The 17,812-nt window shown below is 41.9% G+C and overlaps 1 protein-coding gene across 2 annotated transcripts; it reads right to left on the bottom strand.

Moving 5' to 3' along the window:
* Positions 1 to 12,399: 12,399 nt before the first annotated feature.
* On the bottom strand, positions 12,400 to 17,793 carry LOC102046563 (C-type lectin domain family 2 member L-like). Of its 2 annotated transcripts, XM_055711687.1 has the most exons (6): positions 17,425 to 17,793; positions 17,018 to 17,107; positions 16,110 to 16,264; positions 14,441 to 14,544; positions 14,007 to 14,080; positions 12,400 to 13,527 (listed from the first exon to the last, which is right to left on the bottom strand). In XM_055711687.1, exons 1-6 carry the CDS (start codon positions 17,645 to 17,647, stop codon positions 13,484 to 13,486), a joined length of 690 nt encoding a protein of 229 aa, XP_055567662.1. In that variant the 5' UTR covers positions 17,648 to 17,793; the 3' UTR covers positions 12,400 to 13,483. The 2 variants fall into 2 exon arrangements, with proteins under 2 accessions (XP_055567662.1, XP_055567661.1); XM_055711686.1 differs by lacking the exon at positions 14,007 to 14,080.
* Between the last annotated feature and the right edge of the window lie 19 nt (positions 17,794 to 17,812).

The following is a 17,812-nucleotide window of genomic DNA, read 5'->3' on the forward strand; positions in this document are numbered from 1 at the left end:
TCAGTACAAACGATGAAATTAACTTTCTCTACAGAAAGGGGAAAGGGAAGCATGTCTGTAGTTAATTCTCAACCAGAATAATCGAAAAGCATGTTTTTGGGTGTCCACCCCACCGTTAGTCACAGGAGACAGAGACCTGGGGAGAGAACACTGAACTGAAGACAAGATTTATTTGAATCTATATTATCGCCTTGCTAATTTATGGCCATTTTCACTTGCCAGCAGACTAGGTGCTCTCCTCTCTTACATCAGTGCCCTGGACACATGCTTTCCATGACTAAGAATCATTTGCAAGTGAAGCTTTCCATATTCAATGCAGAGCTGGCACGACCGCTCAAACTGCAGCAGCCTTCATCTCCACTGAGTCCAGGCACCCACTCCTCTGGGCTCAGAAATCCCCATATCACAAACCAAGGCAATGGAGCAGGTCTTTCTCTCACTGTGAACATTTACACTGTTGTAATGAGGTCTAGAAACCACAGGGAACAACTGATCTTACTCCAGTCATTGCTTTCTTGTCTGTTTCTTCCAAGTGTTACTGATTGTGCTCCTTCCTGACTTTTTTCCCCATTTGTCAGCTGTTCATCAGGATAAAGATCTTCCTAGGCCATCCTTGTTCTCAGATACCTGTTTTTAGGTTTTATTTTGCAAAAAAGGCTCCTCTATCCTTACACTTGATCTGACTGCCTTTACACACATAAGGAAGAAATCTTCATCAGATGCTTCTGCCTCAGAACATGCACCTGTTCCCTCTGAAAACTACTTGCCTTCCAAGTGCAAAAGGATTGCCTCTTGCTATGCATGGAGCCCGTGGCAAGCACACCAGTACCTTCTATAGCACTGTCTCACATTAGGCTTTCAAATGTGACATGGAAGAGACCGGGGGCTGCTGGAGGTCTCTCCATTCCATCTCTGGTGGTCAGTGAGCAGAAAACTCTCATATGCCCTGGTAGCCACCAGCATGGTTATGACAGTCATAGTTGCAACCATTAATAAAATAGTTTTCATTGCTTGTTACAAGGTTTTTACAGCTAATGGAGAGCGTAAAAAATGTTGCCAAGGTGGGTATACCCAAAGGTGTGGGATTGCCTGGCAAACTGCATGCTCCCTGCCTTCCTCGCCTCAATGGAGAACTCCCAGTCTGCTGGACTATCAGGAGTGCTTGATCACCATAATGCAGCCTGGGCTGGGAAAGGAACTGGCAACAGGGTATTTAATAGCAACCATTCATTTTCCCAAGAAAGTGGGTGGTTTGCTGAGATTGCCTTGCTTTAACACCAAGAGCTAAGTACTGCTCCCCTTATCTTTGGAGGCCTTGTCTGCACTTGTCTGTTATTATGCATGGATGCTTACACTGGCCATCTGCATGACAGAAGAGAACTGTTTTGCTAACACTGTAAAAGCAGCACGTATTTTGGCTGTTTAGTTCAGTGGCTAGAGGTAAAGCTCAAGGAGGGCAAAGATGATGTTCAGGTACCTGACCTCTATTATGCAGTTGAGCTGCATGACTTAGGCAATGCTTTCGAATTCATACACTTAAAGAAAGGTACACTCAGAAAACGTCTCACTACCCAAAGGGTGTCTACAGGACTATGGGCCAAATCATCATTATTGTACAATCAGAAAAGCTCAGGGGAAGAAGTATTAGTAGGAAGCTGACTGCAGGTTTAGTGAGGTGGTGAACTACTCTATGACGCAGTTAATCCTCCATCTTGTGATATTAAATTCATAAATGAACTGTCAGAGAAGGAGGGAGAGGGAAAGTGAGTGATGGGACATACCTGACTGACCCCAACAGTTTTCAGTAGGTGTGGCAGCAGAAGGAAGAAAGGAAGAAGTATTTTTAGATCATCTGTAACACACCGCCTTGTAGGTTGCCTGCTTTGCATGTTTTGCCTCATTTCCCAGGAGCTACTTACAGCAAACTTGCTCGCTGGTAGCGTATGAAATAGGGTGGGTTTTTTCTTAGGAGAGAAACCAGTTTTTTCTCTGAAGTGCCATGGGGAAGACAAGTAAATGCAAACTTCAGCAGTGCAAAATGTAGGACAAGTCCAGCAATGTGGAGATTAAAAGCTCTATCCACCACATGCAAAAACTCAAGGAAGCAGAAGGGGCCGAAGGGAGAGGAGAAGTGGGGTACAGACGAGCCAGGGGACAGGCATAGTGGCCATGGGGAAGCAGACCAAACTTAGAGCTGTGTAATCAGATTAGACAGCACAAAATGTCTGTAGCTCAAATAAATGCTTAGAGGCAGGGCAGTATGAAACAGCTTTTCTTTGCTAGCCTAGGCTATTCCTGTCTCACAGGAGCAACTTTACCCTTTCCAAATCTTGCTGTATCAATGATCTAATGGAAAACATGCATGGAGCAACAGCAACTGCTTGCTTTGAGCTTTTTCAGGCAGGTGGGTGATAGTCAACTGCTCTGAACTCACTGTAGCGTGGCAAATACCAAGCTTTTGCCTGAAGAAAAGCAATCTTCTAAGGGTGCCAGAGCTGCTGAGATCTGCCTTAGACTTACAAAAAACATCAAATTTAAACCATTTTTAGAACCAAGCATTATTAAATGCCTGTCGTGTTGAATGCAGCATCTTTCTCATGCAGCAGCCAGAGTCAGGGCAGTTAACAGCATCTGGCAGATGAGGACTACCGTTTCCTGCACTCCTGCCCTTAACTATGAAAGCAATGGAGCACATACAGCAATCAAAGATAGAGATTATAAGAATATATAGCACAAATTTATATATATAAGAACACGAAAAAAATTATATAGATAGCTGGCTTTTTCACTAAATCTCATTAGGACACACTGACACTATTAACAGGTGGCAAATTCAAGACTGATTTAAAGTATTTCTTCATGATAAATATTGCAATTGGTCTGTAGAACTCATTGTTTTAGGATGTTGTTAAAGCATTTATTAGGACACCAAAAGAGAAGCAGGATTTACAGAAGTGACAAGAATATGAGAACTGCAACTGAAGAGACTTTTCAAAAAGATTATTGAAAGGGTGAACACTATGCTGTCATACTCCAAAGCATGTGAAAAATATTTTGCCTGAAATTTGATTACTTAATTAGCCTCATAATTGGCCATGAACATTTTTTAGATACTCTCTTTCCAAGCACCTCATACTGGCAATTTCAGCAGTATGTTACTGGGTTAGAGGGCTCTCAGGATAACTTACAACAGCAATTTCTAAGCATAACTCACTGAAGTGTATTAAAAGCTGTGTGAAAGCATTTAAAATTCTAAAATACAACGGGAAATTTAAAGGATAGTCTCAGGTGAGGAAAGAAAAAAAATTAGATGGAACAGACTTCTATGCTCTCAAAGTTTGAAACATTTTGTACAGATGGTTGTACTGGCCACATGTGTGCATCTCCAATAAATACTTATGGGGTAGTTCTACGCTGGGGTACCAAAGATTGTCCTGGCAATACAGCTCTTCTACTGTGACCTGATCACACAATCTAAGGCGTGAACTGAGTTAATACATGAAAGACAAAGACATCATATCTATACAGATGTTTTTAGCAGTGTCCCAAGGAGCGAATCTACAAAACTTACTTTTATAGAATAAAGTTGCTTTGCTAGCGTATTCAGGACACATTTTTCTTTCATACTCTGACCTCTCAACATTATGATTTAAAATAAATTTTCCATGCTTAATTGTCTAATGAAGAACACAGATCTGTCTTTTGATCAGAACCTAAAAAATAAAACTTGATACTTTTGTTTTAAAAACATGCATTACTTCCTACTTACAGCCATTAATGGCTATTTTTTGTGCTTCATTTCTTGAAAACAAATTTTTAAAGTGATGCAGTTTTATAGTTGAAGACATCAGTGGATCATACACAAATTGTAGGACTAACACTTCTCAAAATTATAAAAACCTGTAATGGTGCTTTACTTGTATTTTTCTCAACATAGAAGTTTTAGAAGAGAAAGAATGAGAGAGAAAGAAAGAGAAAGCAAGAAAAGAGAAAGAGAGCAAGAGAGAAAGAAAAGATAAACAGACCTGTAATTTTACAATTTAAAAAAACTTCTGGTGTCTAAGAAAATGAATGAAAATAAAATATAAAATTTAAATGTACTGTGGGAGAGAGAAGTCCATTCAGTGTCATCAGTGCTGTACCTGCCAATGAGTTTCCAGAAATATTTATTAATACTCTCGATGTCTGATCATTAATGTGTTTCAGAAACAGCACATCTCAGCCGTATTACTGAAATCCAGAATGAGATTTTACAGGTAGTTCTTTACTTTTGCTAGAATTCAATATTCCTTCTATTAATAAACATAAATTTGCCAAGCAAATAGATATATAATGAACAGAGGTGGATATTAATAGTTATAAAAATGCTTTGAACATGACTTCACCTTCTTATGATTACTTCAGTTTAAGAAAGAATGGAAGTTTTCAGAATGTGTTACTGAGCAAAGGAAAGGTAAGTAATATTAAAATGACCATTTTTTACCTGTATCTGAAGTTTGAGAAGTGAAATGCACTCTTTCCTTGGCTGATACCTCTGCATAAACAACCTCACTTGCCATTTTGAAAAGATGCTCTCAGATCTGCAATCAAAATGGACTCATTGAAGAAGGAGTACCCCATACTACATCCTCTCTGACCTCCCGCCTCCCGTCGTACCACATTAAATCAAAAGGGTTATTTAGATGTCTGTAAAACGGAAGGAAACTAGATACTTTTTTTTGAGTTTTGAAATGTAAATTCTCACCTTGTAGCTTTTCATAAACACTTCTGAATTCTTAGCCCCTTCTGGAGGTGTATGTTCTTTTAGAAATTGTATAGCTGCGATTTTTATCAACTTTCTCATGGACTGTGACCACACATAATTTTCATTTGGAACCCAAGCTGGTAACATGCTGCGTATGTACATATCCACCTCAAACCAACTGGACATTAAAAAGTATTTCAACAGAAAACTAGATTGCTTTGGTTTGTGATTATCAGATCACTTCCTCTTAAACTTCATTAATTCATAGTTGAAACCAGAAAGCAATGGTGAGGGGAGGAACAGAGGAAACATCTGGCAGTGCTGAAACACCTGATTTCAAGACTTTTGAGAGATTTTTTCTGTATTATTTATTATTTTTTAATTTATTTCACACTGAATAAAATTAATTTTTAAAGTTAGATTTGAAACAAAATGTTGCTATTAGGCTAACTCTTTCTTCTTCAGATTTTCCTAGACAGAAATTTTAAAATTTTTGTTGTTGTTGTTTAATGGTACCTCAAAATGATGCCAAAACTTTGAATTCTTCTCCCAGAGGAATTTCTGCTCTTCAGCCAGCTCTAGACCACACCCTAATCCTTATATCCCAGAGGCATTATTAAACTCAGAATTAAACAGTCTGACCTGTTACTGCTCTGCGTGTTGGTCATCAAATATTCTTATTAAAGGTAGACAACATGGTTCATTTTTTTCCATATAGTAGGGGTGTTAGTTCAAGATGAAGTCAATGGAGTCATTATGGTGGTGATTCAAGAAGTACAATATTTTGCCCTCTTGGGACCAGCCATGGAGAAGGGATGAACACCACTTTGGCTTTTTCATCTTAAATCATTAAACTTTCAAGAATGGGCTGCCACAATCCTAACTGAAAGGCTCTGTATAATGCCCTCTTCTTCCAGGGAAAGGTTTGAGTTGAGGCTTGGTGTTCTTTTGGTGTCTTAGCTGCTAAGGCCAAGCTCTTTATGCAGCCTGGCAAACCATATAATTTGAACAGAAAAGAGGAAAAGTTAAGGCAAAGCATATTGATCTTTTTCTTCTACTGCAGTGACTTGGAGTATGTATAAACTACTCACCCATACCGAAATACTTGCTGAAAACTGTCAAACTCAAACCAGAAAAACAACGATAACTATAGAGATGATTTCCCAGAAAGAGAGAAAGCAAGAAAGAAAAAAAGGCAGAAAAGCAGCCATTTCAGAAAAAAAAAGAAGGAACTGAACATCCCTACATGAGATGTACGTATGTTATGGGGCCAGCATAACAACAGCACTGGGACATAATGAAACTACTTTTTGTTTGAAGGATCTTTAGGAAACTGTTGTACATGTGCCTTAGTAGATATATATGCATTTAATATATGTGTAAATTAAACACATATTCCTGTTTAATGCCATGGTAACACAGAGTACCTTTTTGACATCTTTATTAATAGTGGTGGAGAAGGAGCCCTCACCCCCAGGCCAAGCCTCCAGCTGCCTGCTGGCACTGTAGGCAGGCCTTCACCATCCAAGCACAACCGCTCCGGAGGCATACCCGTGTGTATGCACGCTGTATCTTGGTATAACTGCAGCCCACAAGCAACTCCGGCACTACCAACTCACCCGTGCCATGCACAAACACCGCTGTGCCACCATGCTCCTTATCGGGGTGCTACGCACTGCACGAGACCCCAAGCTCTGCTCAGCGCTCACAGCAAATACGTGACCTCTGCTATGTAATAGCCTAGCACTGTTGCAACATGGGATTCACGCAATAGGATGATCGCAGGTGAGTTTGCATTTGACATTGTGCCATCCTTGAGCAGTCTGTAGGGAATGGAAGAAGTTGCTTGCTAAGGGCATTTTTAGCAGCTCTGACCCATCATGAGCAGCCTAGTTCATATTAATGATTCAGGACAATCTTCCCCCGTAGAGAGGAGGTTTCTGGAAAGGGAGACAAGCACCACCAGCATTATTTTTCAGTTTCATTGACCTGCATTATTTTACATACCTGGGAAAACAAGTGGTGGAGCGGTCACACTCAAAGCACCTAGCCTGGAGCCAGGTCCTTCAGCAGCAGCTCAGGATAGGAGGACATACCTCCCTCTGGTGCCTCCTTCACCTAGTCTGTCCTGTTGGGAGACATTCAGGGCCAATTCCTCTGACCTTTCATGAGAAGATAATACTGTGTAGGTACTGATTTCTCTAACTGGGAAGTAAAAGTAAGTGAACAGCTTAGATTTAGACACATACCCTTAGGCACCTAAACAAGTGAGCAGAAGATCTCAGGATGAAAGCATTTCTGTCCTAAGGAACATAGAATAATAGAATGGTTTGGGTAGGAAGGGACCTTAATGATCATCTATTTCCAAGCCCTGTCGAGCCCCACCATCCTTCCCCTCCTAGTTCCAACACCCTCCCCTTCTCTTAGCAGCCAGGTGACTATTCAGTTGAAAAAGACATTTGCTCTGTGACTTTGTAGGCAAGATATTCTGAGGCATGTTAGCTTCATCAAAATAACATGAGGAAGGGATTTATACTGGCACTTAGGCACTAAACTGTGCCCTCGGTGACAGCGATGTAAAGCTAGACTAAATTTATTTATTGTAGCATCCAAGGCTTTTGAAGACACGTGGGGAAAGGAGAGGAGGCTCTGGAGGCAGAGAGGCCGGTGATGTTTGATCACTGCGTTCCATCCTGTGTACTACTAGTTGCACAGAACTGATAAAATTATTTTGTCAGTGGATTTGGGGAGAGCATTTAAGGATGTACCTGTCACTAGAAGGGTATTTCAAGGTTTGGAAGAGGTCGTTTGCCCTCCTACATTAACCCTTTGCATCTTAATAGCACAAAATAGTCACTAGATGTCTCTACTGCACCATAAAATATATCAGACCGTATATTCCATGGAAACTGAAGAAAATTTTATATGCTTATATAGCCTTTTTTTTTTTTTTAAAGAAAAAGTATGAGTTGCATACAATAACTTGTCAGAGATAGCTAGAGCGTGAAGAAGAAGCCTGGGAGATAAAAAAGGAGTGAATAAGCCGGGTATTGGCTACAAATTCACAAAGCCCAGAGAACTTAGTAAGTTTTTCCTAACCGAGACCAACACAGTAAAGTCTCGTGGAGATCCTGGCATATAACTGCACCCCTCTAACTGAGCTATAAGCTCAAGCAGTTTAAACCAACCCTGATGGGGTGCACAGGAGTGGCGGGGGGAAATGGGGAGTCAGTATTGTGGGCAGATGTGCAAGAGCCACTGCCTATGATTAGCGATGATGGTGGCAAAGTTGTAGGAGGGTGTTAAAGTCCAAAGTAGTTATCTCAAGATCTCTGGCTAAACTAACCATGAGGTGGTGTCGCGTGATATGACTTCAGTGGTGCACAGCAAGCAGTGTGCTGGGAAAATTCAGAGGGAAGAGACATGTAGAGCCAGGCAGCTCTCCCAGGGGCAGCAACCATCCATCCAGACCAGACTGAGCTATTTAATTTCTTGGGTTTCTGAGTATAAGCCTGCTCTTTCCTAGGACCTAAAGCTCTGCTATAACTCATAGTTAAAGTAAATCCCCTGGCTTAGGCTAAAAGAAACAGCTTTCCCCCATCCCCGCCACCCCCCCCCCCCCCCCCCCCCCCCCAAAACAGGTAACAGCAGGATGTTCCTGCTGTGGGGCAGAGTAGGAACTGGATAATCTATGGAAAAACTTTCTTAACCTTTACATAGTTTTTTAGATTTTTTTTTTCCTATGGTTTTGAATCTTTGCCATGGAGAATAAATTCCTATCATTTACATCCAAAACAAGTACATAGCTTATGTATATACATCTCCACGGATATAAGCCACAGTATGACTTTAAGTTTTCAACTTTTGAGCATAAACTGGAGAGCTGACTAGAGCTGAACAAGCAAAACAACAGCCACTGAGAAAGATTTAAAATAGTAATTTTTCCCCCCCTTTTTTTCTTTTAAGCAGTCTGTGTGAGGTGGCAGATGCAAACTTAGTATGCCTGGGAAATAAATCCTATATTTTCAGGAAGTTGCAGGCCCTGCCATCTGATAATTAGCCATAATTTCCCTTAAGAATTACATGTTTTCCTAGAAGGAGAACAGGAAAATACTTCTGTTACTGATTCTGACCAATATATCTCTTAAGAATGCATTGAAAAGTACTGGAAAGTTTTTTAGGCTGTCTGCAACTTGATTTTTGCCTCACACACATACTCAGTGAAAAGACTAAGACCAAGTATGATGCTGTACTGCAACACATTCAGGTAAAAGTTATTGTTTTCAGTTCAGTTTTGATTTCAATAATCAGAGGCAAGAGAAGTGTTCATGCATGGACCTTTCACTCTTTACTGCCTCATCAGCTCCTGTTGATTTTTAGTAAGGATAACAACAGCCCAGGTGTGGAGAGTGTGTTTTGAGTGGATGCCCACTCTGCTTGGGAGACTAGAGACACGGTACTGTTTCCTTCTGTAGTTATCGGGAGAAAGCTTCAGGCAAGATATCCTGTGACAACCTTTTCAAACGTCTAAAAATCTTCCTAAGTGAGTAGAGTACTTTGCATGTATTGCACAGTGCATATCATGAACAGCGCTAATAACAAGGACGTGACACTGGGTTGAATTAATAATCAGCTGCCTTCTGCCAAAATGTGACACAGTATTTTATGCACAGTGTTTATAAAAGCCTTGATTTTAAAGGTTTTATGATGCATTAAAAAAACTCAGAACTGTTGTGAAATCCCACTAGAAGCAGTGGTATTTCAGATAAAATTCCTAGGAAAATATGTTGATGAAATTTTGAATAGACAAACTGAAAGCTCTAATACTGCTGTGTTATTCTTGCAGGAAACATCATAGCAGTTTATTCTTATTCTTACTCTTGTTCTTATTACATGCTGTCTTAGTTTGGATATGGGCTTAAAAAGGAATACTGTTGAATTCTGATCTGTCCCCTGCTCTGCTCACTTAAAGTATCATTTGCAAGCTTGGATAACTTATTTTTTACTGTATAGTTTTGGACAAGTATTATTTGCATATTAAGGAATTAAAAAAGATAAAATTTGTAATTCTAAAATGAATAAACCCCCCTATTGTTTCAGGGATTGCTGTCCATTTATTTCAATCAAAGCCTGAATGGCTTCAATAGCTTAGAAGAAAGCACTTAAGAATGATAGGTATTCCATAAATACCAGCAAGCAAAAGTGAAACTGCTGAGAAAGACAAGTGCTCCTACCGTTCACTCCCTGTAATTTCCTTCCTTTGCTAATGCTGGCCTAGACAGATATATTTCCTGTGATATTTAGAAAAACACGAGCAAAAGTTCCCACAGACCCCTGCTCTTCTCCTGGAGTTCAGCATTGTGCAAAACTTCCAGCTGCTGATTATTTCTTACCAGTTGGGTTTGTTTGTCTGTACCAGTCAGTTCTTTTGAATGAAAATCATCACTTTTCCATCAGTTACAGAATTAGGGATAGCATGAATCCATTGGGAATTGACAACCTTCACAGCATGTCCAAGTGTGGTAAGGAAGCGCAGGGGAATCACAGGGGAATTTCATACTTTGGGAGATGGAAAATGTTATTTGGTGAATGAGGAAACTACTTCTGAAAAGACATGTAATTTAATTGTTATAACAAATCTAATTATGATTGTATTAAGTGATCACAGACAATATGTTGGATTCTGTGCAGATCCTGCAGGGAAAACTGATCTGCCTGCCAAAGAGGTTACTACACAAAAACTTTATAACCTAGAAGACCAAGAAATAATGTACCCATTGACCCCATTTAAATTTTACCAGGAAATATACATAGCAATTATATTTACCCAAGTATTATTTTCAACTTCTGTTTTTGTGGGCTGCTACTCTGACTGAAAGCTTAAAAGGAGACTCTGTTCAGCAATCCACCTGTTGGAATTGCAATTACAAAATCACTGAGAAGTGACTCTGCTCCTCAACTAACTTTGTGTGGGAAGCTCACAACACCGATGCATACTGTGCAAGTTTTCCTTGACAAAAAAAGCTTAAAATGAAGGGAAGTTTATATGGGTTTTAATTTTCTTAAAGCTATTTCAACTAGCTATTAGAAATTAGCTGTAATTTAGCTGCCATGTGAGACTTTTTAATGGGAGCAGGGAAGGTGCAGTCAGTAACCTTGCTCAGCCAAGTGTCCGATCATCAAGGGCAAGTCTAAGGTCAAGCTGGGAAAGCAATGTATCAGTTGAGATGAAATTGGGTCTTGAGCCCCTGGGCTGGACCATGGGAGAAGGGGTCACCTGAAGGGTGACGCTTCAGAGTCAGTCAGGCTTATAATGAATTCACAGACTCTGTCATGGTCCTACACGGGGTTTGTGAATTTCACTGTTAAAAAATGTTCTGTGCCCACCTACAGACAGTAATTAAACATCCGTAAGGAAGCAGGTATAATAAGCTAAACAAAGCAGTCTTGGACCACCACAAACCAAAAGCTGAGGAAGAAGCTCAACAAAAAGCAGAGACCCAAAGCATCATACCGAGTAACTATCCGAAGTATTTACTGGCATATTTACAAGGCAATTTACAGAGACCACAAAATGGACTTCTCACCATGGCTGGCACTTCATGTGACTCTTTCAACTGAACTTTCGAGCTGTGGTGGGAAGTAGGCCCCTGCCCTGGAGTTTGAATCCTGTCCACAATTCCTTACTTGCTTTCTTGGAGAATGACCATGGGAAGCAAAGATATATTGATTACTCTGTTCCAGTTTCTCCTCTCGCCTATTTCTTTCCCTCCAAAGGAGTACGTCTTCTGGATAAATACCAAGTGCATTTATAGTAATACGCTTTCTTCTTCCCATTTCTTTGAAGATCAGTATGCCAGACTCTTCATCTTCCCTGTGAGCTTAACATGGTGTCCTGTTTCTGACTAGAATGTTTTCCTAGCTTAAAATGCCTTTATTCTTGTTCACACTTTTAAACCCAGTAACCACCCTTTCTAATTCACGTACTTTGGGAAGCAGGTATCTGCTGAATCTGAGAGTGACCAGGCAGGAGCCAACCACCTATCTTCCAGGTGAGCCTCTCATGCCCTCACTACCCATTTTCAGGACACCATACCAAGAATTTAAACAGATTAATCCAGGGTCCTCCCATGGACTGTTAAAACTATCCTTGCCCACACAAGTCACTCGATAAAACAGCGGTGCTGGAGTCAATAAAAGCCTTTTTTCCCCCCCCGCGCAAGCAAACAGATAAACACCACAGCACCTCACTTTAAGGTGCCCTAGAACACCTTCCATGCGACGTATCATGTCTCTCCCCTTCTAAATGCAGTTGACTTCCTCAGCTCTCCCAAAATGACAGTCACATATTCAGGGAAGTTTTGGGTAGTGGCAGTCATGTTTCCAGATCAGGCCAGAGTGATAGAGAATAAGTACGTGTAATCTGCTCCACTCTATATGACTTGTAAGACCAGTGCCATTTGCTAGAAGATGTAGTTATTATCTGCCTTCCTGGCTTACAAAGCTCACGCTTATATCCTTGGATATCACATACAGTCCTTGGTTAATGGCTGGACCTGATGATCTCAAAGTTCTTTCCAACCTCAATGATTCTATGAGACCAATCACATTTGAAAACCCCATGAGCTGCGATGGAGAGCTGGGACGCTGCTTGATGCAAGCAAATGTCGATTTATCGTACACAACCACGAGTTTATATGTTTTCAGAAGCTGCGCGCTTTAAACAGAGTGATTCCATTACATACTAGGCAACCCCTGATTGGTGGTTAACTACAAACAAAGGACACTTTAAGTAAGTGTTTACAGTCATCAATTAACAGCAAAGTGTTACCTCTCCTTGGCCCATCCCTTCCTCACTCTCACTCCCCTATCCTCCCTCGGCAGGACTCATCCTGTTAATTGTTACCTGTTCCCACTCATCCTGTTAATTGCTATCTGTTCACACTCCTTGTCCTCCCAGGGTTCATGACCTACAAGCTCGAGCACATTCCCCTCAGCTAACTGATTGCCACCTACGGTCCTGATTTCCAGGCCCCCTCCCGCACCCATGGGAAAAGAAGGGGAGGGAAGTCAAAACACCTTATGAAATTTCACACAGTTACCACAAAGACAAACTGGAAGTTCTCAGAAAAAGATTTACAGAGCTCCAGAGGACCAGATAAAACATCACTGCGTTCACTATGAACTGTGTTTTCAGTAAGACCTTCATGTCCATCCAACAATGCTTTTAGCTGCTTTAAAAAATAAGGCTTTGCATTATTTAAGTGATAATTAGATATAATGATTATTATCATTTATTAAGTGGAGAGTTCTCAATGAAAGTATACATTGCTGTGTTCTTCAGTAGTTTCAACAATGAAACTGTATTACCAAGATGCAACTTTTGTTCTTTGCCACAGCCATTGTATCTTTGTTTCCTCTCGGTACTGCCACTTCTTAACTAATTGCCTCTTTCACATGGAGTCACTATTACTCCCTGTATGCTTCTCCTGGAGAAGTTTAGGTATGATCCTTGCCACAGCACCTCTTGCCCTCATGGACCTCCTACAGCAACCAGACGTCCGTTTTCTGAAATGATGAACTTTCAATATTCTGAATTCCGACTTCTTGTAGAGAAAGGCTCTGTATTTGCACAGCCAGCTGTTCCCTGTTAAGAGTTTGTCTAGGCATTAAACAGATCAATGGTGCAAAGCGAGTCCCTGAGCGAGGAGCACCTTCTCGTAGAGATGAAGGGTGAATCTATACAGACACAGTTTCCGTCATTTGTTGTATTGACATGAAATCTAAAAAGCCAAGAGAAAAATAAAAATTAGAGCAGAACTCTGGTCTAAAAATTAGAAGACTTATTTCTTATTCTTTGTAAAACGGTGTCTTTAAGACGGTGGAGAATGAAGCACAGAACTATTAAAAATGAGCCTCACTTCTCATTGGAAGGATGAGAATTCAGGTGCACATGGAAGACATCGTGATGCTCTGATTCAGCTTCTATTAAAGTAAGCTGCTTTGATCCCCACAGAGATGCACCACAGGTACTTGTACTTCACAGTCTGCAATGTGTTGTAAGTACAAAAGGCACGATTCTCCTGAGCAGGAGAGAGTGAGGATCCCTGCGGGACCCATGGCAGCAGTACTCCAGGCCAGACTGGGGCCCGGCCACCACTTCCCACTGATTTTGCTGAGTCTCTGCAAAGAGAGCCAATCTCTGGGATACAAAGTGGGCAAAAGCAATGCCTTCTGAGACACAACCCCCCAGCCCAGTGACCTTGCAACGTGGTCCCGAGCACCTCAGTTGGTCTTAAGAAGCCCTGTCTGTGCTGGCTGAGTGTTGAATCAATCCTGCAAGACCAACAGGGCAAGGGAATTCAAACAATTTACAATATCTAATGTTGGTAATTCTTCCTAATAAGGCAAATGTTATCCACTCCACTGCACGAAAACAAGTTACTCTAGGCACAACCAAACAGCTGCTACGCAAACACAAGAAAAAGCAGGCAATGATGCCCCTTCTCCACTTCTATGGGGACATAACTTAGTTTTATAGCATACTATTAGCATTTTTACAGCCATAGGACAGCCCTCATTTGGTAAGATATGCCGGTTTATCGACAGTAGAATAGTAACACAGAATAACTTTTTTACTTGGACAAAAAAGCTACTGACTCTCCTCCCACATAGTAAATTTGAAAGAAAACTCACAACTTTGTATCAAATGACTCTCCATTCTCCCAGAAGAATTTGCCTCCTTTCCTGCGCAGCCCAATCCAGAAGTCTGTTATGCGTAGTCGGTACATTATAAAGTTCTAGACAAAATACAGAATAAAATGACATGGCTATTAGATTTTTTTTTTATGATTATATAGCTTCTTATATAAAAACTGCATCACAGAATACACAGTGGTGGACTATTTTTTTTCACAGGTCACTGAGGTTTTACTGCTAAATTTAATGAGATGAAATACTAAAGGAATCCCTAGATCCATTACTAATAGTCAATGAGGTCCCAGCTATTTAGCTGGTAGTCATGCGGAGTGTTACTGACCATCCACCTATACCCTGCCCCACCCTGTAATTAAAAACATCCACATATGTCACCAGAAATACCATACTTACACAATAGCCAGCCAGTACAATGGTTTCACTGTATCACCATGAGAATGGCATTTCAGTACAAGGACGTATATTTAGCAGGGACACAATGCCTGATGTAGCACAGGTTGCCTTGACTCTTATGTCACCATAATTCCTTGGATGTCATGTCTCCATCAAAATCAAGTCACACATTTAAAATCCCCCAACTTCCCAATTTTCGCACTTTCACTCTTGACACTAGTTGTATTCTAAAGTGTGTGAGTTCATTCTGTTTTCCTGTTCCCTATATTTGTGACCATAATGTCAGTTGGGACTACCTAAACCCAAACTCCAGGGCATTCAAGGGCACATACACAGTTTACTGTCTGCAGTACGAATAAAACGAAGTCTTTCTCTATTCTTTCCTTACGATCCTATATTCGTCTCTGAAAACACATTTGCTATAGTGCTATTTTCTTTTGTTTTTCTCAGCCATAAAGAACACCCTGAATTGGTAGGACACCAGAGAAGACTTAAAGAACATAGTAAAAAAAATGGTTTGAAAACAACAAAAACCCACAGGTAGAACCTACTGCACAAAGCAGGTATTTTCAATACCATGGGTCCCTGCATCGTATAACTACAGCCAGTCTCCGCCTTTTGTGGAAACAGAGGGATTGGCTACTTTGCACTGAACCAACAGCACATTTCTGTTCCCTAGTGGGCCACTAAACCATTTGTTATGCTAATGAAAGCTCCTTTTTAAAGAAGTGTGTACTTAAAGGGTTATCGAGAAGATAAAACACATTAATGTCCACTAGTGGTCTGTAAGCTCAAAATTAGTTTAGAGCTGTATTTAGTGTGGAAATTGCTGTTGACTGTACTTTTGGGTACCTGGAGAAGGAATGAACATTAAGAGGATATGAGAGGAGAGAACAGGTGAAATTGCCTGACTTCAAATGGACACGTAAACTGCCAGTTAAATTTAAATCCTCCTTTATTAGTAATGTGGAGTCACAACTCCATTTTTATATTCTTTCAGACTTGACTTTACATTTATACATTGTTTGCCTTTTAAATTTCTGCAATGCATTCTAAGGTAGCAGCAGAATTTCTCAGTGGATTTTAGTGAACAGACCACATCGCACTGAAAAAAGTCCGCAGGTTGTACCGACTGGTGGCAAAGAAGTCTGGCACACATATATATGCTGGGTTTCAAGCTATGCAAGGGAACAAGTGATGGAGTTACAGAAGCTGTTAGGGCAACAGACATAACACTGAATGCTGGACACCTTACCAACTCTTGGTGGCTGTCAATCACTGCAAGGAAAGCGCCATAGCGAGAGCAGGACTCCTGACTGGAATTCCAACTTGCTACAGCTTCTGAATGATAGTAACACTTCTTCTGGTAGTACAGCCAGTCATCAGGGCACGTCTCCAGCTGTGGACCTTCTGTTCAAACGAATAAATGAAAATAATGTTATTTACTCATCGTTACCTATTTAAAATACAATTGTATACAAGTTTACACATTCTAGACCTGCTTCCTCTAGCTTAAAAATATCTGTGACTTGCACTGAATTAAGCAGGAGGTGCGTGAACATAATGCAACTGAAGGATTGTGCTCAGTCTTCAGTTTTCTCCAGTGATACCCAGCTTATGTGGGTGCAGTAATCCCTGATCCCATGCTGGGCATGTGCCAGCAAACAGCCTCCGACAGGAGCAAGTGCAAAGCTCCAGCTACACTGGAGACGTCAGGGGTGGGCACAGCAGGGCAGAAGGCTGTCTTTGACAGAGTACAAACCTAGACACTAGTTACCTACCCTGAAGCAGCTAAAATGTAACCCTAAACAGGGGGCAGCTCAATATACTCAGCTCTAAAAATAACAGGCCAGAGCCAGGTCAAGAAGCCAGTACTGCCTGCTGAACTCTGTCACGCATCAGCATTTTGCTGTGCTGCAGTACAATGAAATCCTGCTGCAAAACTGAAAAATTAAAGTCAGTTTAATGCTATCGGGAACAACTGCCCAAGAACAAACAGACGTGCAATTAGTTTCAATTTCCTTTTCTAGGGGGCCGTAACGGACGGGAGTGGCCCTGACAGGAACGCTGAAAGATCGCGGCAACAATGAGCGCATAGTGACGGCGAGCAGCACTGAATTTCTATTTCCAGGGCTTGTTTTTTATACAAATAGACGCACTCACTTAAGGTAACCCTCATGCACAGCAGAATCACAGAAACAACGATGACAGTTCCTGCAACTGTTCTCCAAAAAGAGAGCGGTACGCATGTATCTAAAAAGCGAAAGAAGTGCACGTTAGGGAGTAAAGCACGTGTAAGAAACAGAAGAGTCCGGTCAAAAAAACAACCCATGCAGAGATAGATGCACGATGTCCGTTAAGGTTACCCCGAGACCCCCGCGTACAGCTGGGCTCCAGCACTTAAAACCCCCCAGGTCAGCAGAGGGATGAAGCTACCGGATCCCCCAGAAGCAGCCCCCGAGGCGCCCGCCCGGAGCAGGGCAGGCGGGGGGCTCCGCGCCCAGCCCGCCCAGCCCGCCCCGCTCCTCCCGGCCACGCTCGCAGCCGCCGTCCCGTCGCGCCCGGCTCACCCGGCCAGTCCTGCCGCCGGGGAGCTGCCGCTGTCCCGAGCGGCTGTTCCTTCCGTATCGCCGCCGCCAGCCCCGCCGAGCTGCAGGCCGCGGGGCAGCCGTCGCCAGGCGGCAACCGGGGCAGCAGCGGGTCGGAGGCGCCGCAGCCGCCGCAGCGCATCGCTGCGCCAGTAGGGCCGAGCGGCGCCTCTCGCCGGGGGATGAAAGAATCCGTCACCAACATCCGAGCGAGCGGAGGGTGTCTTTATTCGGCAGCGCTGGGTGCACGGGGGATCGCTTCACCAAAGTCTTGCACGCCGAGGGGTCTTTTCAGTCCCTGCTTTACTCATAGCTATCCGTTATTTGTCCGGGAAATCATTTACATATTCGCTACAATTCTGAGAAATCA

This window comes from Falco cherrug, chromosome 5, assembly GCF_023634085.1.
Source record: "Falco cherrug isolate bFalChe1 chromosome 5, bFalChe1.pri, whole genome shotgun sequence".
Lineage (NCBI taxonomy): Eukaryota > Metazoa > Chordata > Aves > Falconiformes > Falconidae > Falco > Falco cherrug.